This window comes from Salmo trutta, chromosome 33, assembly GCF_901001165.1.
Source record: "Salmo trutta chromosome 33, fSalTru1.1, whole genome shotgun sequence".
Taxonomy (NCBI): Eukaryota; Metazoa; Chordata; class Actinopteri; order Salmoniformes; family Salmonidae; genus Salmo; species Salmo trutta.
The window spans coordinates 39330019-39354918 of record NC_042989.1 but is presented as its reverse complement, the minus strand read 5'-3'; the positions used below and the strand labels follow the sequence as shown (position 1 = coordinate 39354918).

The window sequence follows — 24900 nt, the reverse complement described above, 5'->3', positions numbered from 1 at the left end:
TTTAGACCAGGGTCCATGGAGCTCTACTTTAGACCAGGGTCCACGGGGCTCTACTTTAGACCAGGGTCCATGGAGCTCTACTTTAGACCAGGGTCCATAGGGCTCTGGTGAAACTTAGTGCACTATTAGGGAATAGGGTGCCATTTCAGACACAGCACTTGCCTCCTCTCTCTCTCCTTGCCTCCTCTCTCTCTCTCTCTCCTTGCCTCCTCTCTCTCTCTCTCTCTCTCTCCCTCCTTGCCTCCTCTCTCTCTCTCCTTGCCTCCTCTCTCTCTCTCCTTGCCTCCTCTCTCTCTCTCTCGCTCCTAGCCTCCTCTCTCTCCTTGCCTCCTCTCTCTCTCTCCTTGCCTCCTCTCTCTCTCTCTCTCTCTCTCCTTGCCTCCTCTCTCTCTCTCCTTGCCTCCTCTCTCTCTCCCTCCTTGCCTCCTTCTCAAAACCAATCTGAGGAGAAGATCCACGGTTCCTTCCTTAGAGCCTTCTCCTCCAATTCATTTGAAAAGGACAAGAGGGGAGAGTACGTGGGGAATCATGGGAAGACTCATCGAGAAAGAGTCCTAGGCTATTCATGTAATGGGTTTTGAGTTGAGTGACTCACATACATACCTTGCCACCAATGATCACAGTCCGGGGAACAAAAGGTGCTTTTGGGTTCTTCTTGATGCCTTCAAAAAAATATATATATTATATTACTTGTTCACACTTTAAACAAGGTATTACATATTATAAATACTTAATGAAGCCTTCATAAGCCTTTATAAGGCCTACATAGAAGCTTCACAAATAATTTATAAGCAGATGTCATTCTATAATCAAGGTGAATCCAGGTGAAAACTATGATCCCTTATTGATGTCACCTGTTAAATCCACTTCAATCAGTGTAGATGAAGGAGAGGAGACGGGTTAAAGAAGGATTTCTAAGCCTTGAGACAATTGAGACATGGATTGTGTGTGTGTGCCTTTCAGAGAGGGTGAATGGGTAAGACAAAACATGTAAGTGCCTTTGAATGGGGTATAGCAGTAGGTGCCAGACGCACCGGTTTATGTCAAGAATTGCATCGTAGTGCTAGAGGCGTCACTACAGACCCGGGTTCGATCCCGGGCTGTATCACAACCGGCCATGATCGGGAGTCCCATAGGGCGTCAGTTGAACGGTGTTTCCTCCAACACATTGGTGCGGCTGGCTTCTGGGTTAAGCGGGCGGGTGCTAAGCGGACGGGTGTTAAGGTGCGCGGTTTGGTGGGCCATGTTTCGGAGGAGCCCGTTGGGGAGTTGCAGCGATGAGACAAGATCGAAATTGGGGAGAAAATATATATATATATATATAAATAAAAGAACTGCAATGCTGCTGGGTTTTTCAGCTAAACAGTTTCCTGTGTGCATCTGCAACAGTCCACCACCCAAAGGAGATCCAGCCAACTTGACACAACTGTGGAAAGCATTGAAAGCACTGTGGAATGCTTTCCACACCTTACAGAGTCCATGCCCCGACGAATTGAGGCTGTTCTGAGGGCACAAGGGGGGGGAAGGGGGTGCAACGCAATATTATGATGGTGTTTCTAATGTTTTGTACACTCAGTGTAGGGTGCTGTGGCCTGTATAGGAGATAGGGTGTTGTGGCCTGTATAGGGGATAGGGTGCTGTGGCCTGTATAGGGGATAGGGTGCTGTGGTCTGTATAGGGGATAGGGTGCTGTGGTCTGTATAGGGGATAGGGTGCTGTGGTCTGTATAGGGGATAGGGTGCTGTGGTCTGTGTAGGGGATAGGGTGCTGTGGCCTGTGTAGGGGATAGGGTGCTGTGGTCTGTATAGGGGATAGGGTGCTGTGGTCTGTATAGGGGATAGGGTGATGTGGTCTGTATAGGGGATAGGGTGCTGTGGTCTGTATAGGGGATAGGGTGCTGTGGTCTGTATAGGGGATAGGGTGCTGTGGTCTGTATAGGGGATAGGGTGCTGTGGTCTGTATAGGGGATAGGGTGCTGGGGTCTGTATAGGGGATAGGGTGCTGTGGTCTGTATAGGGGATAGGGTGCTGTGGTCTGTATAGGGGATAGGGCGCTGTGGTCTGTATAGGGGATAGGGTGCTGTGGCCTGTATAGGGGATAGGGTGCTGTGGTCTGTATAGGGGACATGGTGCTGTGGCCTGTATAGGGGATAGGGTGCTGTGGTCTGTATAGGGGATAGGGTGCTGTGGTCTGTATAGGAGATAGGGTGCTGTGGCCTGTATAGGGGATAGGGTGCTGTGGCCTGTATAGGGGATAGGGTGCTGTGGTCTGTATAGGGGATAGGGTGCTGTGGTCTGTATAGGGGATAGGGTGCTGTGGTCTGTATAGGGGATAGGGTGCTGTGGCCTGTATAGGGGATAGGGTGCTGTGGCCTGTATAGGGGATAGGGTGCTGTGGTCTGTATAGGGGATAGGGTGCTGTGGCCTGTATAGGGGATAGGGTGCTGTGGTCTGTATAGGGGATAGGGCGCTGTGGTCTGTATGGGGGATAGGGTGCTGTGGTCTGTATAGGGGATAGGGTGCTGTGGTCTGTATAGGGGATAGGGTGCTGTCGTCTGTATAGGGGATAGGGTGCTGTGGCCTGTATAGGGGATAGGGTGCTGTGGCCTGTATAGGGGATAGGGTGCTGTGGCCTGTATAGGGGATAGGGTGCTGTGGTCTGTATAGGGGATAGGGTGCTGTGGTCTGTATAGGGGATAGGGTGCTGTGGTCTGTATAGGGGATAGGGTGCTGTGGTTGGCCTGTATAGGGGATAGGGTGCTGTGGTTGGCCTGTATAGGGGATAGGGTGCTGTGGTTGGCCTGTATAGGGGATAGGGTGCTGTGGTTGGCCTGTATAGGGGATAGGGTGCTGTGGTCTGTATAGGGGATAGGGTGCTGTGGCCTGTATAGGGGATAGGGTGCTGTGGTCTGTATAGGGGATAGGGTGCTGGGGTCTGTATAGGGGATAGGGTGTCCCTCGGTAAAGAACTTCTGAATGACGTACGGTTGTACATGGTGACGATGTGAAGGCAGTTGAGGAGTTGGCGCTTGTACTCGTGAATCCTCTTCACGTGGACGTCGAACATGGAGGACGGGTTGATGTTCACCTTGTACTCTTTCTCCAGGTACTGGGAAAACTTCCCCTTGTTCTCCTGTGCACAGAAACACACAGACCACAATGGAAATGATTTGTAAAAGCTTTCTTGTGTTATTCTTGAGGACTTTATATGCAGTATAACTACTTATGCGGTTGAATTGTGTCTTTAAATTGTGAACAAAAAAACCATGCGCCAACATACCTTGTGTACCAAGGAACAAAATGCAATGTTGCAAACAATATTCGGATATATATAGGGATCATTTTATGCCAATATAATTGTAAATATAACGAGTAGAACTCACAAATATGATCCGTTTCATGTTATGAACTGTTGCTAATTAAGGGGGAGGTTGATGTGGTAAGTCTTACCTGCTTGACATTAGAGACATCTCTAATGAAGGCGTCATCGTTGACCAGCTCATTGAGCTTCTGTAACTGACTGAGGTCTTTCACATATCCCTCCCCAATGGCCTAGAAACAAAGACAAAGTGCATGAAGAAGACATGGCAAATTAGAAAGAAAACGGAATAAGATACAGCAACGGTCAAAGAGAGACAATAGTCAATAAAGATGCCAATTAAACCTCAGCGATTAGCTCAGCCAATCCCGGGTTACAGAGGAGGAGCCAACGCCTAGGAGTGATGCCATTGGTCTTGTTCTGGAATTTATCCGGTTCTAATTCGCTGAAGTCTCGGAACCTTTCAAAACAAAAGGAAATATTTTCTAGAATCTAAAAAGAGTTATTGGAGAGAGAGAAGAGTGAAGACAGGGCCGTGTTCAATCGGGCACACCGTAGAAAAACTGTTCAAAGTGGTTTGCAATGTAAAACAAAAACAAGAGTTTCTGATTGGATAATTCCAGACAGAACTTCAAAGTCAGTTGCAGTGTTTTCGTCCGTTTTGTGCCTACTGAACACAACCTAGACAAAACCCATCTCACACATCGTTCTTGATGATGTTGGAGTGAATCTCCGCAACTCCGTTGACGGCGTGAGATCCCACGATGCACAGGTGAGCCATGTTGACCCTCTTGCCCCCGTCCTCCTCGATCAGAGACATCCTGCGTATCCTATTCAGGTCTCCTGGAAAGAGAGCTCCAATCCCCTGGAGCAACAGAAGAAACATACAACCAGTCAGCTGGTACCAATCTGCTCCACCATCCCTCCTAAACGCTTTGTTGTATATCTGAACAGGCTGGACAGGTACGGTAGGAGCAGGGTCCCAATCTGCTCCACCATCCCTCCTAAACGCTTTGTTGTATATCTGAACAGGCTGGACAGGTACGGTAGGAGCAGGGTCCCAATCTGCTCCACCATCCCTCCTAAACGCTTTGTTGTATATCTGAACAGGCTGGACAGGTACAGTAGGAGCAGGGTACCAATCTGCTCCACCGTCCCTCCTAAACGCTTTGTTGTATATCTGAACAGGCTGGACAGGTACAGTAGGAGCAGGGTCCCACTGAGGATTCCACCACAACTTCCATATTACACATCTACAACAACAACAAAAAATGCACGAAATGAAATGTATGAAATGTATGTAAATGTATGTAAATGTATGTAAATGTATGTATTCACTACTGTAAGTCGCTCTGGATAAGAGCGTCTGCTAAATGACTAAAATGTAATTAGGGCCAAGAGGAGGAGTAGGGAGCTAACAGACGTACGGTAACCTACCCCCAGTGTCTACGCTACGGTAACCTACCCCCAGTGTCTACGGTAACCTACCCCCAGTGTCTACGCTACGGTAACCTACCCCCAGTGTCTACGGTAACCTACCCCCAGTGTCTACGGTAACCTACCCCCAGTGTCTACGGTAACCTACCCCCAGTGTCTACGGTAACCTACCCCCAGTGTCTACGGTAACCTACCCCCAGTGTCTACGGTAACCTACCCCCAGTGTCTACGGTAACCTACCCCCAGTGTCTACGGTAACCTACCCCCAGTGTCTACGGTAACCTACCCCCAGTGTCTACGCTACGGTAACCTACCCCCAGTGTCTACGGTAACCTACCCCCAGTGTCTACGGTAACCTACCCCCAGTGTCTACGGTAACCTACCCCCAGTGTCTACGGTAACCTACCCCCAGTGTCTACGGTAACCTACCCCCAGTGTCTACGGTAACCTACCCCCAGTGTCTACGGTAACCTACCCCCAGTGTCTACGGTAACCTACCCCCAGTGTCTACGCTGAGGTAACCTACCCCCAGTGTCTACGCTGAGGTAACCTACCCCCAGTGTCTACGCTGCGGTAACCTACCCCCAGTGTCTACGGTAACCTACCCCCAGTGTCTACGGTAACCTACCCCCAGTGTCTACGGTAACCTACCCCCAGTGTCTACGGTAACCTACCCCCAGTGTCTACGGTAACCTACCTCAGTGTCTACGGTAACCTACCCCAGTGTCTACGGTAACCTACCCCAGTGTCTACGGTAACCCAGTGTCTACGGTAACCCAGTGTCTACGGTAACCCAGTGTCTACGGTAACCTACCCCCAGTGTCTATGAGTCTTGTAAGGGGGAACACATTTTAAGAGAAGTCATTTAACTATCAACGTATATATAAAGAGAGCAGTGATCTCAGCAGCATACGTACATCCAGGTGTCCCTGGTTGATCCTGTAGATGATCTGGAGGTGTCTGGGCAGCAGGGTCTCCAGCAGTCCAACGGGCCAGCGCTCCAGAGCCTCAGGAAGCACCGTGTGGTTGGTGTACGCAAAGGTCCGCTTGGTGATGGCCCACGCCTGAGGAGAGACAGGTTCCACTAATACAGTAAACATTTCCTGAACATTCACATTAGGACTGTTAGCCAAAGTTAGTTGTATTGTCATTTAAGAAATGTCTTTAATATCATAATAACAATGTATAACATAATATATATAATAATCTCTCTCTAACGCACCGTGTCCCAGTCGAGTTTCTCGATGTCCACAAAGACCCTCATGAGCTCTGGGATGGCCATCGCAGGATGAGTGTCATTCAGCTGGATGGCCACCTGTCAACACAATCAACCAAATTGATTTTTGTTGCGATTCAGACATCATAGAAAATCGATAATAGATCACAGGTAATCAATAAAGTAACCTTCTCTGGGAAGCTGTCGAAAGACACCGGGCCGGTTGAGCCCTTCTTGGATATCTTGAAGCGTCGGATTATATCCTGGAGTGTGGCCGCCACCACAAAGTACTCTTGCTTCAGGCGTAGCTCCTTCCCCTCAAAGAACTACAACAACGAAGAAGGAGAGGAATCAAGAACTACAACCCCCACAGAACTACAAGAGGAGAGGAATCAAGAACTACAACCCCCACAGAACTACAAGAAGAGAGGAATCAAGTCATTAGGAGTTAGGAACACACTAGCCCAGTGTTTCCCAAACTCAGTCCTCGGGACCACAAGTGGTGCACGTTTTGGTTTTTGCCCATAACACTACACAGCTGATTTAAATGATCAAAGCTTGATGATTAGTTGAATCAGCTGTGTAGCACTTGGGCAAAACCCAAAATGTGCACCCGGGGGGGGGGGGGGGGGGACGACGACGACGACCCGAGACCGAGTTTGGGAAACTCTCTACTAGCCTGTCCCCGGATGTGTTTATGCTGTCTTTTAAACCCCTGCGGTCAATTCTATGCCAACGTCCATAGGAGATGGATATACAGCCGCACACAAACAGATCTGGAACCAGGCTACAAATAAACCAGCGTATCAAAATGCACTCACACCTACGTGGCCAATGTGGAACTTACGTTATCGTTGGGGTAGAGGACACGAGAAATATTCTCCGCCAGATTCCTGTCCAGAACAGCTTGGATGTAATCTCCAACATTGACTGAGGAGAGAATCATACAATTACATATAGGGTTGCAAAATACCAGGAACTTCTCCAAAATACCAGGAACTTCTCCAAAATACCAGGAACTTCTCCAAAATACCAGGAACTTCTCCAAAATTCCCTGTTTTTTTCTCAGAAATCCTGGTTGAAGGATTCCAGATATCCAGCTTATTCCCTACTGATTTACGGACTCTTTCAACAGGGATTTCTGGAATACCTGGGAATTTCAGTAAAGTTACCAGAAGTAGTTAAAGTTAATTCCACTGCTTTAAAAAAATTGTTCCCCTCTAATCAGGGACTGATTTATACCTGGGACACCAGGTGGGTGCAATTAATTATCAGGTAGAACAGAAAACCAGCAGGCTCTGGACCTCGTAGGGTAAGTGTTGAATAGAGTACCACAGTATGAGTCATAATACCCATAAAACCTAGCAGTCAAAAAGGGAAATGGTTCCAATCATTTTTCCACCATTAATTTTCCCCATAGCGGATTTTAGAAACACTTAAAATAAGGGTTGTGTTTCATGTAGGTTTACCCTGGCATGACGTTTTGATAACCATGTAAAACTCTCTAGGACAAGGTGATTTATCAATATGTTCACTTGTATTTACCCCCCTCCCCCCAAAATGAAATGCTAATTAGCTGCTAATGTGGCTATCATAAAGAACTACAAATGCAATCATTATCTGGACGAGCCTGCCAAATCAAGGCAAAGGTAAGAATCTCTTTGGATTAACTATTTAATACCTCTTAGCAAAGGTGTCAGCTGAAGATGACTTGCAGGAGCTTGCAGGGATTTGTAGTCTTACACGATGTCTCGTTTGATGCTAATTAGCATTTTCAAATCTGAGAGTAAATAAAGCCTAATATATTGATAAAAGTCACCTTGTCTGAGAGAGATTTGCATGGTTATCAAAACGTAATGCCAGGGTGACGCTACAGGAAACAAAATAAGGGTTGTAAGCATTTCTAAAATCCCCTATCGGAAAAATGAATGGTGGAAAATGATTGGAACCATTTCCCTGTTTGACCACTAGGTTTTATGGGTATTATGACACCTCCCAAGGAAAAGAAAGGGCTTTTTAAGTTTAATTTGTTACAGATTCACTCGTTCAATACTGTCATTATTAAGGTCTGGATTCTAATTTGAGATCTGTGTGCTTAACTCAAGTTTTCCACCCTAAATCCTACATTGACAAAAAAATTGTAATTTACGTGAAAGTCTGAGTGCTCGCATCTGAAGTTAGGTCCCAAGTTAGCTCTGGTCCAGGGCGTTAATACGGCTTGTTGAACCTTTGTCAAGCCTTCTTAGCAAGCCGCACTAACACCCTGGACCAGAGCTAACTCTGATAAGGCAGGGTTAAAAGGTAAAGTCATCATCCTGGCCACTAACAGTCCTTCAGGTTGAAATCGTTGGGAGCTCTGGCAGACCACAGCCTCATGGTGTTGACTGTGTTGTTCATATATCCAGGGATGGGCGTGTCATAGGGCATGGCCAGGACCACCTACAGAACACATTCAAGGCATGGGAAGAATTAGGATTGAGATTAAAATTAACTAATTAATCTCAACACATCATAGATATGCTGTACCTACAGGGTCAAGGCATGGGAAGAATTAGGATTGAGATTAAAATTAACTAATTCATCATAGATATGCTGTACCTACAGGGTCAAGGCATGGGAAGAATTAGGATTGAGATTAAAATTAACTAATTCATCATAGATATGCTGTACCTACAGGGTCAAGGCATGGGAAGAATTAGGATTGAGATTAAAATTAACTAATTCATCATAGATATGCTGTACCTACAGGGTCAAGGCAAGGGAAGAATTGGTAATACTTTTTTATTTAATGTCATAATAAATATCAGTAATGCTTAACATAAGTCTTCTTATACTTGTGTAGTAACAATGTAATTACATGTTACATAGTACTTCAGTAATTGCATAGAAATTCTCACCATAGATATGCAGGTACTAGGTACTATTAGTAGTATTATTATTAGTCTGTTGTATTATCATCATGATTAAATACCTGTGTATCCACCCATCTGGCCCCTTCCTTAGACTCCTCCACTCTGCCGTAGAAGTGCACTGGTAGCATGTACTCAGGGCGGGCCTTCTCCCAGGGGTTACCATGACGCAGCCAATCATCTGCCTCTTCCACCTAAGAACAAGGAATTTAACAGTGAATTTCAAAATCGAAGAGTGACTAAGCAAAACTCCAATATGAGTCAAAATGACCATGAAACTATAGCCTGTTCCCAGATATGTTTGTGCTCTCGCCAACTCCATTGCTCATTATCAAGACAATGGCATGACGGCACAAACAGTGGCACTCAGGCTAATGAAACAATAGGTATGAGCATAATGGTTCATAGTACACAGTAGTAGTATTATATTATAGTAGTAGTATTATATTATAGTAGTAGTATTATATTATAGTAGCAGTATTATATTATAGTAGTAGTATTATATTATAGTAGTAGTATTATATTATAGTAGTAGTATTATATTATAGTAGCAGTATTATATTATAGTAGTAGTATTATATTATAGTAGTAGTATTATATTATAGTAGTAGTATTATATTATAGTAGCAGTATTATATTATAGTAGTAGTATTATATTATAGTAGTAGTATTATATTATAGTAATAGTATTATATTATAGTAGCAGTATTATATTATAGTAGTAGTATTATATTATAGTAGTAGTATTATATTATAGTAGTAGTATTATATTATAGTAGCAGTATTATATTATAGTAGTAGTATTATATTATAGTAGTAGTATTATATTATAGTAGCAGTATTATATTATAGTAGCAGTATTATATTATAGTAGCAGTATTATATTATAGTAGCAGTATTATATTATAGTAGCAGTATTATATTATAGTAGCAGTATTATATTATAGTAGTAGTATTATATTATAGTAGTAGTATTATATTATAGTAGTAGTATTATATTATAGTAGCAGTATTATATTATAGTAGCAGTATTATATTATAGTAGTAGTATTATATTATAGTAGTAGTATTATATTATAGTAGCAGTATTATATTATAGTAGCAGTATTATATTATAGTAGCAGTATTATATTATAGTAGTAGTATTATATTATAGTAGTAGTATTATATTATAGTAGTAGTATTATATTATAGTAGTAGTATTATATTATAGTAGCAGTATTATATTATAGTAGTAGTATTATATTATAGTAGTAGTATTATATTATAGTAGCAGTATTATATTATAGTAGCAGTATTATATTATAGTAGCAGTATTATATTATAGTAGCAGTATTATATTATAGTAGCAGTATTATATTATAGTAGCAGTATTATATTATAGTAGTAGTATTATATTGTAGTAGTAGTATTATATTATAGTAGTAGTATTACATTATAGTAGCAGTATTATATTATAGTAGCAGTATTATATTATAGTAGCAGTATTATATTATAGTAGCAGTATTATATTATAGTAGTAGTATTATATTATAGTAGTAGTATTATATTATAGTAGCAGTATTATATTATAGTAGTATTATATTATAGTAGTAGTATTATATTATAGTAGTAGTATTATATTATAGTAGTAGTATTATATTATAGTAGCAGTATTATATTATAGTAGTAGTATTATATTATAGTAGTAGTATTATATTATAGTAGCAGTATTATATTATAGTAGCATTATAGTATAGTATATACAGAACCAGTCAAAACGTTTGGACACAGCTACTCATTCCAGGGTTTTCCTTCATGTCTTAAAGTAATGGACTGTCATTTCTCTTTGCTTATTTGAGCTGTTCTTGCCATAATATGGACTTGGTCTTTCACCGATTAGGGCTATCTTCTGTATACCACCCCTACCTTCTCACAACACAACTGATTGGCTCAAACGCATTAAGATGGAAAGAAATTCCACAAATCAACTTTTAACAAGGCACACCTGTTAATTGAAATGCATTCCAGGTGACTACCTCATGAAGCTGGTTGAGAGAATGCCAAGAGTATGCAAAGCTGTCATCAAGGCAAAGGGTGGCTACTTTGAAGAATCTCAAATATAAAATATTTTGATTTGTTTAACACTTTTTTTGTTACTACATGATTCCATGTGTTATTTCATAGTTTATGTCTTCACTATTATTCTGCAATGCAGAAAATAGTAAAAATAAAGAAAAACCCTTGAATGAGTAGCTGTCCAAACTTTTGGCTGGTACTGTATATTATAGTATAGTAGCATTAGAATATTCAGTTGAAGTCGGAAGTTTACATACAGTCGTGGCCAAAAGTTTTGAGAATGACACAAATAGTAATTTTCACAAAGTCTGCTGCCTCAGTTTGTACGATGGCAATTTGCATATACGCCAGAATGTTATGAAGAGTGATCAGATGAATTTCAATTAATTGCAAAGTCCCTCTTTGCCATGCAAATTAACTGAATCTGTCACGTCCTGACCAGCAGAGGGAGTAATTGTATTAGTTTTGGTCAGGACGTGGCAGAGGGTTTGTGTTTTGTATGTTTTCTACGTTCTGTCTAGTTTTTCTATGTTTAGGTTTGGGTGGTGGACTCTCAATTGGAGGCAGGTGTTGCTAGTTGCCTCTGATTGAGAGTCCTATATATAGGTGTGTGTTTGGTTTGGGTTTTTGTGTGGGTAGTTGTGTTTTGCACTGCTAGTTGTAGCCTGTAAAACTGTCGTCTGCCGTTCTTTGTTTTGTTGTTTTTTCGTGGTCTCTTTATTTAATAAATATAAAGATGAGCATCGACATTCCCGCTGCGTATTGGACCTCCCTTCAACACAACGGCAATATCTGTGACAGAATCCCCAAAAAACATTTCCACTGAATTTCTGCAGAAGGCTTTAGGGCACCCAAAAAGTCCAGCAAGCGCCAGGACCGTCTCCTAAAGTTGATTCAGCTGCGGGATCGGGGCACCACCAGTACAGAGCTTTCTCAGGAATGGCAGCAGGCAGGTATGACTGCATCTGCACGCACTGTGAGGCGAAGACTTTTGGAGGATGGCTTGGTGTCAAGAAGGGCAGCAAAGAAGCCACTTCTCTCCAGCAAAAACATCAGGGACAGACTGATATTCTGCAAAAGGTACAGGGATTGGACTGCTGAGGACTGGGGTAAAGTAATTTTCTCTGATGAATCCCCTTTCCAATTGTTTGGGGCATCTGGAAAAAAGCTTGTCCGGAGAAGACAAGGTGAGCGCTACCATCAGTCCTGTGTCATGCCAACAGTAAAGCATCCTGAGACCATTCATGTGTGGGGTTGCTTCTCAGCCAAGGGAGGGCTCACCCACAATTTTTCCTAAGAACACATCCATGAATAAAGAATGGTACCAACACATCCTCCGAGAGCAACTTCTCCCAACCATCCAGGAACAGTTTGGTGACGAACAATGCCTTTTCCATCATGATGGAGCATCTTGCCATAAGGCAAAAGTGATAACTAAGTGGCTCGGGGAACAAAACATCGATATTTGGGGTCCATGGCCAGGAAACATCCAGACCTTAATCCCATTGAGAACTTGTAGTCAATCCTCAAGAGGCGGGTGGACAATCAAAAACCCACAATTTCTGACAAACTCCAAGCATTGATTATGCAAGAATGGGCTGCCATTAGTCAGGATTTGGCCCGAAGTTAATTGACAGCATGCCAGGGAGGATTGCAGAGGTCTTGAAAAAGAAGGGTCAACACTGCAAATATTGACTCTATGCATCAACTTCATGTAACTGTCAATAAAAGCCTTTGACACTTATGAAATGCTTGTAATTATACTTCAGTATTCCATAGTAACATCTGACAAAAATATCTAAAGACCCAAGCAGCAAACTTTGTGGAAATTAATTTTTGTGTCATTCTCAAAACTTTTGGCCACGACTGTACACTTAGGTTGGAGTCATTAAAACTTGTTTTTCAACCACTCCACAAATTTCTTGTTAACAAACTATAGTTTGGGCAAGTCGGTTAGGACATCTACTTTGTCAATGACATAAGTAATTTTTACAACAACTGTTTACAGACAGATTACTTCACTTATAATTCACTGTATCGCAATTCCAGTGGGTCAGAAGTTTACATACACTAAGTAAACAGCTTGGAAAATTCCAGAAAATGATGTCATGGCTTTAGAAGCTTCTGATAGGCTAATTGACATCATTTGAGTCAATTGGAAGTGTACCTGTGGATGTATTTCAAGGCCACCATCATTCTCAGTGCCTCTTTGCTTGACATCATGGGAAAATCAAAAGAAATCAGCCAAGACCTCAGAAAAAAATGGTAGACCTCCACAAGTCTGGTTCATCCTTGGGAGCAATTTCCAAACGCCTGAAGGAACCACGCTCATCTGTACAAACAATAGGACCTAAGTATAAACACCATGGGACCACACAGCCGTCATACCGCTCAGGAAGGAGAAACATTCTGTCTATTAGAGATGAACGTACTTTGGTGTGAAATGTGCAAATCAATCCCAGAACAACAGCAAAGGACCTTGTGAAGATGCTGGAGGAAACAGGTACAAGAATATCTATATCCACAGTAAAACGAGTCCTATATCGACATAACCTGAAAAGCCACTCAGCAAGGAAGAAGCCACTGCTCCAAAACCATAAAAAAGCCAGACTGTGGTTTGCAACTGCACATGAGGACAAAGATCATACTCTTTGGAGAAATGTCCTCTGGTCTGATGAAACAAAAATAGAACTGTTTGGGCATAATGACCATCGTTATGTTTGGAGGAAAAAGGGGGAGGCTTGCAAGCCGAAGAACACCATCCTAACCGTGAAGCACAGGGGTGGCAGCATCATGTTGTGGGGGTGCTTTGCTGTAGGACGGACTGGTGCACTTAACAAAATAGATGGCATCATGAGGATGGAAAATTATGTGCATATATTGAAGCAACATCTCAAGACATCAGTCAGGAAGTTAAAGCTTGGTCGCAAATGGGTCTTCCAAATGGACAATGACCCCAAGCATACTTCCAAAGTTGTGGCAAAATGGCTTAAGGACAACAAAATCAAGGTATTGGAGTGGCCATCACAAAGTCCTGACCTCAATCCTATAGAACATTTGTGGGCAGAACTGAAAAAGTGTGTGCGAGCAAGGAGGCCTACAAACCTGACTCAGTTACACCAGCTCTGTCAGGAGGAATGGGCCAAAATTCACCCAACTTATTGTGGGAATCTTGTGGAAGGCTACCCGAAACGTTTGACCCAAGTTAAACAATTTAAAGGCAATGCTACCAAATACTAATTGAGTGTATGTAAACTTCTGACCCACTGGGAATGTGATGAAAGAAATAAAATCTGAAATAAATCATTCTCTCTACTATTATTCTGACATTTAACATTCTTAAAATAAAGTGGTGATCCTAACTGACCTAAAACAGGGTATTTTTACTCAGATTAAATGTCTGGAGTTGTGAAAAACAGAGTTTAAATGTATTTTGCTAAGGTGTATGTAAACTTCCCGACTTCAACCGTAGTAGTATAGTATGTATAATAGTATTATACTATAGTAGCATTATAGTATAGTCGTAGCAGCATTATACTATAGTAGTAGTATAGTATGTATAATAGTATTTTACTATAGTAGTATTATAGTATATATAGTAGTAGATACAGAAGGCAGTTCATATTGAGAGTATGTTAAGCCTCTGCAGACTAAACTCTTTGAAGTGTTACTGAGTGGATTATCCTGGCGGAATAAAATAATTAAATTAAGAAAGACTTAGACAGCCCTCTAGGGCAGGGTTTCTCAAACTTGGTCCTGGGGGCTTCCCCCCCGGGAGCACGTTTAGTTTTTTTGCCTTACAGCTAATTCAAAGAACCAACTCATCATCAAGCTTATTTGAATCCAGGCTGGATGGTGACAGAGAGGAAGTGGGCCACCACAATGTTGCAGACCTGGGTTTAAATACTATTTGAAATCTTTCAAAATACTTTTAGCGTTTGCTCTAGTCTGCCTGGAGTGCCAGATGGGTGGGTTTTGCACTTTGGCAACTATTCTGTTGATTCCATTGCACCAGACAGGCTCAATCAAACACAGATAAAGTATTTTAAATGATTTAGAATAGTTTTTGAACCCAGTTATGCAGTGTTGGCCAATCATTAACAGGAATGGAAGTTGCTGCCAACTGCCTCCTTTTCTCTGTTGCCGTAGTGTAACAAATACTGTGTCCCAAACGGCACCCTACTCCCTATATAGTGCACTACTTTTGACCACAGCCCCCCACGGTCCCTAGTCAAAAGTAGTGCACTACGTAGGGAATAGGGTGCCATATGGGACGCAGCCGGTGCCTGTTGCGCCAGCCGGTGGTTGGCTCAGAGGTTGAGAAAGCTATCGTGTTGTTGCCCTTTGTTACACGGCTGAGTTTTTTGTTTGTTGCCCTTTTGAATTCGGCCTGTGTGTTTGCAGTGCAATGTAGTTTTGAACGCTGAAACTAGATTGTACTGATTATTCATTGACTGAAGTGACGAGGCACGCAACCTGTACGCAACCTGTACTGTACAATTAAATTATAGTGTACTGCAAAGAATGAAATCTTATCATACACCCCCCCCAAAAGAATGGTAACCACCCATTATTGAAAAGTTGAGAGATCGACATGTCTTGGGGGATGATATTTGACATGTCTTGGGGGATGATATTTGACATGTCTTAGGGTATGATATTTGACATGTCTTGGGGGATGATATTTGACATGTCTTGGGGGATGATATTTGACATGTCTTGGGGGATGTTGACATGTCTTGGGGGATGATATTTGACATGTCTTGGGGGATGATATTTGACATGTCTTAGGGTATGATATTTGACATGTCTTAAGGTATGATATTTGACATGTCTTAAGGTATGATATTTGACATGTCTTAAGGTATGATATTTGACATGTCTTAAGGTATGATATTTGACATGTCTTAAGGTATGATATTTGACATGTCTTAAGGTATGATATTTGACATGTCTTAAGGTATGATATTTGTGCGTCTAACTATCTCACTCATCATTATTTAATGATTCATTCAGGATTATCCGTAATCACGGTAGCATCCACATTAATGTAGAAGTGTTTGGAACATATTTTAATCTTATTTACAATAAAAGTGACACCATACATTATTTACCACAAATTTCTATTGGGCACATAATAATCTGAAACACAACCAAATCAAACAGCAAATGAATCTAACAAGTTTGTAGAGTCACCAGCTTGATGTAATCATTGCGTGCTAGGAATATGGGACCAAATAACATAATTTTGACTACTTTAATACACATGTGAAGGTACAAAAAAGTGCTGTAATTTATAAAATCGTTTCACCAGATATGGATGAAAATTACCTCAAATGAAAGCTGACAGTCTGCACTTTAACCTCATAGTCATTGTATAATTTCAAATCCAAAGTGCTTGAGTACAGACCCAAAACAACAACAAATGGGTCACTCTCCCAATACTGTTGGAACTCACTGTATAAATAATTTACAAGTACAAAAATGGATGTAGCAATCCCAGATTGCCCCTTTTTAAAATGCAGTAGATTTATGCAGTGAAGTGTTATGGTTAATACCTGCCAACCTTCCTTGATCTTCTGATTGAAGATTCCATATTCATAACGGATGCCGTAACCATACGCTGCCAGACCCAGGGTAGCCATTGAGTCCAGGAAACAAGCTATACAGGATACAATCATGTAAATGTTCATTAGAAACTCTACGTTAATTGGATGAAGGATACAGATACAGTGAATGTCAATACAAACTGTATGGATGAAGTATGGTGTAGTACGGGGATAAGTGCTTATGGTAGTCTTCCCATCATATGTCATATTCCTATGGAGGAGGTTAGCCTGGCTAAGCCAGACTGAATGCTACGTTCAGTGGTGAGCATAATGTTTAGGTGGGTTTAACCAGGCTAGGGGAAGGTTGCCACTGCTTTGTTTGGGGCTAAGATATTGTGATCGTGTATAAATGCATGAATGTAAGTTTCCATTTTAAAAACTACAACAAAAAATAAAACAAGTATCATGAAGTCTGTCTGTATTGGAGGACAGCCTCCTAGTGGTGTTGGAGGTGGTGGGGCGGATAGCCTCCTAGTGGTGTTGGAGGTGGTGGGGCGGACAGCCTCCTAGTGGTGTTGGAGGTGGTGGGGCGGACAGCCTCCTAGTGGTGGTGGGGCGGACAGCCTCCTGGTGGTGGTGGGGCGGACAGCCTCCTGGTGGTGGTGGAGCGGACAGCCTCCTGGTGGTGGTGGGGCGGACAGCCTCCTGGTGGTGGTGGTGGGGCGGACAGCCTCCTAGTGGTGGTGGTGGGGCGGACAGCCTCCTAGTGGTGGTGGTGGGGCGGACAGCCTCCTAGTGGTGGTGGTGGGGCGGACAGCCTCCTAGTGGTGGTGGTGGGGCGGACAGCCTCCTAGTGGTGGTGGTGGGGCGGACAGCCTCTTAGTGGTGGTGGTGGGGCCGGACAGCCTCCTAGTGGTGGTGGTGGGGCGGACAGCCTCCTGGTGGTGGTGGTGGGGCGGACAGCCTCCTGGTGGTGGTGGTGGGGAGGACAGCCTCCTAGTGGTGGTGGTGGTGGGGCGGACAGCCTCCTAGTGGTGGTGGGGCGGACAGCCTCCTAGTGGTGGTGGGGCGGACAGCCTCCTGGTGGTGGTGGGGCGGACAGCCTCCTGGTGGTGGTGGGGCGGACAGCCTCCTGGTGGTGGTGGGGCGGACAGCCTCCTGGTGGTGGTGGGGCGGACAGCCTCCTAGTGGTGGTGGGGCGGACAGCCTCCTAGTGGTGGTGGGGCGGACAGCCTCCTAGTGGTGGTGGGGCGGACAGCCTCTTAGTGGTGGTGGTGGGGCGGACAGCCTCCTAGTGGTGGTGGTGGGGCGGACAGCCTCCTAGTGGTGGTTGTGGGGGCGGACAGCCTCCTAGTGGTGGTTGTGGGGGCGGACAGCCTCCTAGTGGTGGTGGTGGGGCCGGACAGCCTCCTAGTGGTGGTGGTGGGGCGGACAGCCTCCTGGTGGTGGTGGTGGGGCGGACAGCCTCCTGGTGGTGGTGGTGGGGCGGACAGCCTCCTAGTGGTGGTGGTGGTGGGGCGGACAGCCTCCTGGTGGTGGAGGTGGGACGGGACAGCCACCTAGTGGTGGTGGTGGGGCGGACAGCCTCCTGGTGGTGGTGGTGGAGGTGGTGGGTCCGGACAGCCTCCTAGTGGTGGTGGTGGTGGGGCGGGACAGCCTCCTGGTGGTGGTGGTGGAGGTGGTGGGGCCGGACAGCCTCCTAGTGGTGGTGGTGGTGGTGGTGGGGCGGACAACCTCCTGGTGGTGGTGGTGGTGCGGACAGCCTCCTGGTGGTGGTGGTGGTGGGGCGGACAGCCTCCTGGTGGTGGTGGTGGTGGGGTGGTGGTGGGGCGGACAGCCTCCTGGTGGTGGTGGGGTGGTGGTGGGGTGGGACAGCCTCCTAGTGGTGGTGGTGGGGCGGATAGCCTCCTGGTGGTGGTGGTGGTGGTGGGGCGGACAGCCGCCTAGTGGTGATGGTGGTGGGGCGGACAGCCTCCTAGTGGTGGTGGTGGTGGTGGGGCGGACAGCCTCCTAGTGGTGGTGGTGGGGCGGACAGCCTCCTGGTGGTGGTGGAGGTGGGGCGGACAGCCTCCTGGTGGTGGTGGTGGTGGGGCGGACAGCCTCCTGGTGGTGGTGGTGGGGCGGACAGCCTCCTAGTGGTGGTGGTGGTGGTGGGCGGACAGCATCCTAGTGGTGGTGGTGGTGGGGCGGACAGCCTCCTAGTGGTGGTGGTGGGCGGACAGCATCCTAGTGGTGGTGGTGGTGGGGCGGACAGCCTCCTAGTGGTGGTGGTGGTGGTGGGCGGACAGCATCCTAGTGGTGGTGGTGGTGGTGGGCAGACAGCCTCCTAGTGGTGGTGGTGGGGCGGGACAGCCTCCTAGTGGTGGTGGTGGGGCGGGACAGCCTCCTAGTGGTGGTGGTGGGGCGGGACAGCCTCCTAGTGGTGGTGGTGGGGCGGGACAGCCTCCTAGTGGTGGTGGTGGGGCGGACAGCCTCCTAGTGGTGGTGGTGGGGCGGACAGCCTCCAAGTGGTGGTGGCGGTGGTGGGGCAGACAGCATCCTAGTGGTGGTGGTGGTGGTGGGCCGGACAGCCTCCTCGTGTTGATGTGGACAGCCAGCCTACAGCAGCCTCCTAAGTGTGGTGTAAACTTCCTGTTCTGGTGAGCCAACAGCAGCCTCTTAGGGTTGAGTAAACTTCCTGTTCTGGTGAGCCAACAGCAGCCTAACACACACAGACAGACAGACAGACAGACAGACAGACAGACAGACAGACAGACAGACAGACAGACAGACAGACAGACAGACAGACAGACAGACAGACAGACAGACAGACAGACAGACAGACAGACAGACAGACAGACAGACAGATGGATCTTGGTACTGTACCTGCCAGTCTGCCCAGGCCTCCGTTACCCAGCCCTGCATCTTCCTCCATCTCCTCCAGATCCTCCATGTCCAAACCCAGCTACATGACAGACATAAAAACAACTCAATTCAGTTCGCTCAACTCACAGTCCCATATTAAAGGCTAGTTTATACCCCACAAGCAGCTACTCTAAATAGCGTTGCGTACGCAGATATGTTCAGCCCTGCAGTTCATAACTTTGTGCAGGATCGCCGTTTTGCGTAGCGTGTACGCAGGGTGTAAACTAGGCTTTAGCGTCCAATAATGTGTTTGAGCTCCTGCATTACTCGACACTCAAAAGTTCATAAAGGTCATGACTAAGGTTGTGTGTTAATCATGCTGTCACAGTTCATGTGAAAGTCTGTCTCTTATAAGAAAGTTTGTTTGTCTGTGGCACTAGTCGTTTCTGCCTGCAGACATGTTCCTGACGTCTCCCAGTTCCTCCTCACCTGGCTGGTAAGACTATACACTGTTTTTAACGCTCAACAGTTTCCTGTGTGTATCAAGAATGGTCCACCACCAAATGGACATCCAGCCAACTGGACACAACTGTGGGAAGCATTGGAGTCAACATGGGCCAGCATCCCTGTGGAACGCTTTCGACACCTTGTAGAGTCCATGCCCCGATGAATTCTGAGGGCAAAAGAGGTGTTCCTAATGTTTTATACACTCATTGTCTACAATGTTCCATCTCACCTGGTAGACCGTCGACAAGGTTCCATCTCACCTGGTAGACCGTCTACAAGGTTCCATCTCACCTGGTAGACCGTCGACAAGGTTCCATCTCACCTAGTAGACCGTCGACAAGGTTCCATCTCACCTGGTAGACCGTCTACAAGGTTCCATCTCACCTGGTAGACCGTCGACAAGGTTCCATCTCACCTGGTAGACCGTCTACAAGGTTCCATCTCACCTGGTAGACCGTCTACAAGGTTCCATCTCACCTGGTAGACCGTCTACAAGGTTCCATCTCACCTGGTAGACCGTCTACAAGGTTCCATCTCACCTGGTAGACCGTCGACAAGGTTCCATCTCACCTGGTAGACCGTCGACAAGGTTCCATCTCACCTGGTAGACCGTCTACAAGGTTCCATGTCACCTGGTAGACCGTCTATAAGGTTCCATCTCACCTGGTAGACCGTCTACAAGGTTCCTTCTTACCTGGTACACTGTCTACAAGGTTCCATCTCACCTGGTAGACCGTCTACAAGGTTCCATCTCACCTGGTAGACCATCTACAAGGTTCCATCTCACCTGGTAGATGGCCTCGTCACAGGCGTTCTGCAGCCCCAGGTTAATCATGGTGTTCTGGAGGGTTCTGCCCATGTAGAACTCCAGGGAGAGGTAGTACACCCGCTGGACAGGAGAACAGGAAAATTTAGTAGTGGTTCCATCCCCTGTTTCGCCACTCAGTTTCTGCACTGTATCCCTCTCATCTATTTCATATTGTAATCTGTACCGGTCAATAACATTTCAAAATACACACGTATATATATATATACACACACACGTAACAGTTTTGCTTCCGTCCCTCTCCTCGCCCCTACCTGGGCTCGAACCAGGGACCCTCTGCACGCAGACAACAGTCACTCACGAAGCATCGTTACCCATCGCTCCACAAAAGCCGCGGTCCTTGCAGAGCAAGGGTAACAACTACTTCAAGGTCTCAGAGCGAGTGACGTCACCGATTGAAACGCTATTAGCGCGCACCACCGCTAACTAGCCATTTCACATCGGTTACACTTACATACACATACACACACATATATATATATATACATATATATACATATACATATATATTTAAAAATTTTAACACATACATATATATAAATAAATCAATCAATCAAAGACAACATTGGACCATATACATAAAGCATCTCAGAGAAGGAGTGCTGATTTAGGATCAGGTGTCCTTCTGTTCCAACCTGGTCTCAGAGCATTTCATATTCCATCTGAGACACTCCATTCAGTATCATACAGTATGTTACATTTCGGATAGGATGTATTCATTTGTGGATGTCCATCACCGATTTCGTATGATATGTTACGAACAAAAATCTAAAATGCAACATGTAAAGTGTTGGTCCCATGTTTCATAAACTGAAATAAAAAAAAAACCCAGAAATGTTCCCTACGCACAAAAAGCTTGTTTGCTCTAATTGTTCACAAATTTGTTTGCATCCCTGTTAGTGAGGATTTCTCCATTGCCAAGATAATCCATCCACTTGACAGGTGTGGCATATTTAAACAGCATGATCATTACCAAGGTGCACCTTGTGCTGGGGGCAATAAAAGCCCCCTTTAAAATGTAAAGTTTTGTCACACAACCCAATGCCACAGATGTCTCAAGTTGAGGGAGCGTGCAATTGGCATGCTGACTCAAGGAATGTCCACCAGAGTTGTTGCCAGAGAATGTTAATTTCTCTACCATAAGCCACCCCCGTTTTTTATTTTTTTTATTTGGCAGTACGTCCAACCGGCCTCACAACTGCAGACCACGTGTAACCACGCCAGCCCAGGATCTCCACATCTGGCTTCTTCACCTGCGGGATTGTCTGAAGGGGGTTGTGGGGGGTGCTGAGGAGTATTTCTGTCTGTAATAAAGCCCTTTTGTGGGGAAAAAACTAATTCTGATTGGCTGGGCCTGGCTCCCTAGTGGGTGGGACTATGCTCTCCAAAGCCAAACTATGGCTGCACCCCTGCCCAGTCATGTGAAATCCATAAGGCGAGGTCAGTACAGGTGCATCAAAGCTGGGACCCGAGAGACTGAAAAACAGCTTCTATCTCAAGGCCATCAGACTGTTAAACAGCCATCACTAACATTGAGTGGCTGCTGCCAACATACTGACTCAAATCTCTTGCCACTTTGATACATTTAATAATGGTATCACTAGTCACTTTAATTAACGCCACTTTAATAATGTCTACATATCCTACATTACTCATCTCATATGTATATACTGTAACGACCCTGGGTTTATAAGCGCGGAAATCGACTCTGCCGGACGAGCTTTTGCGGCACAGTCGATAGCGCGCCGGACTTCGGGCTTGAAGGTCGAGAGTTCGAAACCTGCTCCCTGCTGTTTCATTACAATACTGTACTCTATACCATCTATTGTATCTTGCCTATGCCGCACGGCCATCGCTCATCCATATATTTATATGTACATATTCTCATTCATCCCTTTACATGTGTGTGTATTAGGTAGTTGTTGTGAATTTGTTAGATTACTGTCGGAACTAGAAGCACAAGCATTTCGCTACACTCGCATTAACATCTGCTAACCATGTGTATGTGACCAATAACATCTGCTAACCATGTGTATGTGACCAATAACATCTGCTAACCATGTGTATGTGACCAATAACATCTGCTAACCATGTGTATGGACCAATAACATCTGCTAACCATGTGTATGTAACCCAAAAATGTTGATTTGATGATGAAAATAAAATTAGAGAGATGCGACTCTGACCAGCGGACCAAACGAGGACAAGACAAACAGGTAGCCAGGATAATTCTCCACATTAATTGGTGCATGATATTTGGAAAAGGAAATAAGTTTGAAACAAACTTTACCTTGGGGTCGGTCTCATAGTAAAACTGTTGAGTTCTGATCCATCTTCCCACCAGGTGGTCTCGAACCGTGTGCGCCAGGGCGAAATAATAATCCCGCGGAGTCGCTATGTTCCTGTCCTTCACCAAAGTGAAGTGGAGGTGTCGGTTAAAACCTTTCTTCAACTCGGCCACATTCTCAACACCGACTATTCCTCTGATACTGATCTGTTTACGTTTCTCCTGGTCAGTTAGAGGCGTCGCCATGCTGCTGAACAAACCTGCTGCTGTCTGTCTTCAACTTTAACCGTAAAGTGGCAAAGTGGAGTATAGGTACAAGCATCTCTGTGGCATCGGTCTCCTCCTCTCCATCCTCTCTAATGTCCATTGGTGCATGCAGGCGGATGTGTTCCGCTACCCAGCCTCTCAAGCTCTTACGGATCATGCCATAGCACAGCAGAGAGAAAATATTTGAAGAAGGCTAAATGTTTTTGGACACCTATAATTTATTGAATATTCATAAATACAGAAAACACCAATAGATCAGTAATAGTAACACTTCTAATAATAAAGACAAATGATGATATTGTTATTATCGACTACAACACTGAGTGTACAAAACATTATGGCCACCTTCCTAATATTGAGTTACACCCCCCCATGTTGACCCCAATGCTTCCCCACAGTTATGTCAAATTGGCTGGATGTCCTTTGGATGATGAACCATTCTTGATACACTTGGGAAACTATTGAGTGTGAAAAACCCAAGCAGCGTTGCCGTTTTGTACACTCGGTGTACTGTATGTATAAGTACGTAGGCTAGTATAAGTAAATTAGAACAATGTTTAAGGACATTCCAACATTTATATAATTTGCCAAACAGACCATCACTTTGGATGTTAAAGCGACCATGTCTGACGCACGCTCTGCATGCGCAGCATAGGGTAGGATATAACTCTATACTGTATATTGAAATAAGCTGCCAATGTCGCCCAGCGACTGTATACACATTTCTAGAATTATAAATTAGGACAATAAAAGAAAGGTGTGTTGAGGGACTAAGGGATAGACTTTTCTTCTTTTTTGTTTGATTCACCACAAATACTTTTTTTTAAACTCACCATCTCTAGGATCGGCACCGTATGACTCAAATGGTTAATGATTAGACACCTTCGTCTACAGCTGGTTTAGACATGAAAATGAGTATGGATAAATAACACCAATGGTTCAACATCAACCTTCATTAAAAAAATATATCTAATTCAAGTTGATGCTTACCGACAGTATCTACGAAGTGTATTTGCTTGAATCAAATATCAATATTTCAGTCTCAAAATTGTATAACAACAAGCTTACAGAAAAAGGGCTGAATGAAAATCTACTTCGTATGCTGGAAGAGTTATGAAACGTTGCCATATTTGTCTTTATTTGGCCTACATCCGGGGATAATTGCCATATTTGTCTTTATTTGGCCTGGATCCTAGATGACCCCCGTCTCTCTCTCTGACCTGCTCTCTTTCTCTCTCCATAAGGCCTGTGATGGGCAGAGTGCACCTGCGGTAAAGACCAAAGTGAATTCTGTCTAGTAGCCTCCATAATGACTCAACAAAAGAGGCAGACAGAAAAACAACTAAGTGTTTAGAGAGTTGGCAGTGGTATTAATGAAGATTTAACTCAGTCAAGCAGCAAGACCAGGCAGCCCATGTTACCCCTCTATAGGTCTGGAGTTGCATTGTGCTACCCCCTTTCTAGCCTAACCCTGCTCCAGTAGTCATGGTTACACTAGGCCTACTGCTCCAGTAGTCATGGTTACCCTAGGCCTACTGCTCCAGTAGTCATGGTTACACTAGGCCTACTGCTCCAGTAGTCATGGTTACCCTAGGCCTACTGCTCCAGTAGTCATGGTTACACTAGGACTACTGATCCAGTAGTCATGGTTACCCTAGGCCTACTGCTCCAGTAGTCATGAT

The 24900-nt window shown here is 44.7% G+C and overlaps 1 protein-coding gene across 1 annotated transcript in view; it reads right to left on the bottom strand.

Annotated features, from left to right (window-relative positions):
• Positions 1-23286, bottom strand: part of pygl (phosphorylase, glycogen, liver) — a 34101-nt gene extending 10815 nt beyond the window's left edge. The window contains exons 1-15 of the mRNA XM_029730906.1: positions 22955-23286; positions 20626-20727; positions 19353-19431; positions 16497-16600; positions 8943-9074; positions 8299-8410; positions 6819-6901; positions 6160-6297; positions 5978-6070; positions 5673-5819; positions 4020-4183; positions 3664-3778; positions 3450-3551; positions 2985-3132; positions 604-662 (exon numbers count right to left, since the gene is read on the bottom strand). Coding sequence (XP_029586766.1) covers positions 604-662; positions 2985-3132; positions 3450-3551; positions 3664-3778; positions 4020-4183; positions 5673-5819; positions 5978-6070; positions 6160-6297; positions 6819-6901; positions 8299-8410; positions 8943-9074; positions 16497-16600; positions 19353-19431; positions 20626-20727; positions 22955-23197 — 1821 coding nt within the window. The 5' untranslated portion in view covers positions 23198-23286. The remainder of the gene's footprint in view (positions 1-603; positions 663-2984; positions 3133-3449; positions 3552-3663; positions 3779-4019; positions 4184-5672; positions 5820-5977; positions 6071-6159; positions 6298-6818; positions 6902-8298; positions 8411-8942; positions 9075-16496; positions 16601-19352; positions 19432-20625; positions 20728-22954) is intronic.
• Positions 23287-24900: the final 1614 nt, after the last annotated feature.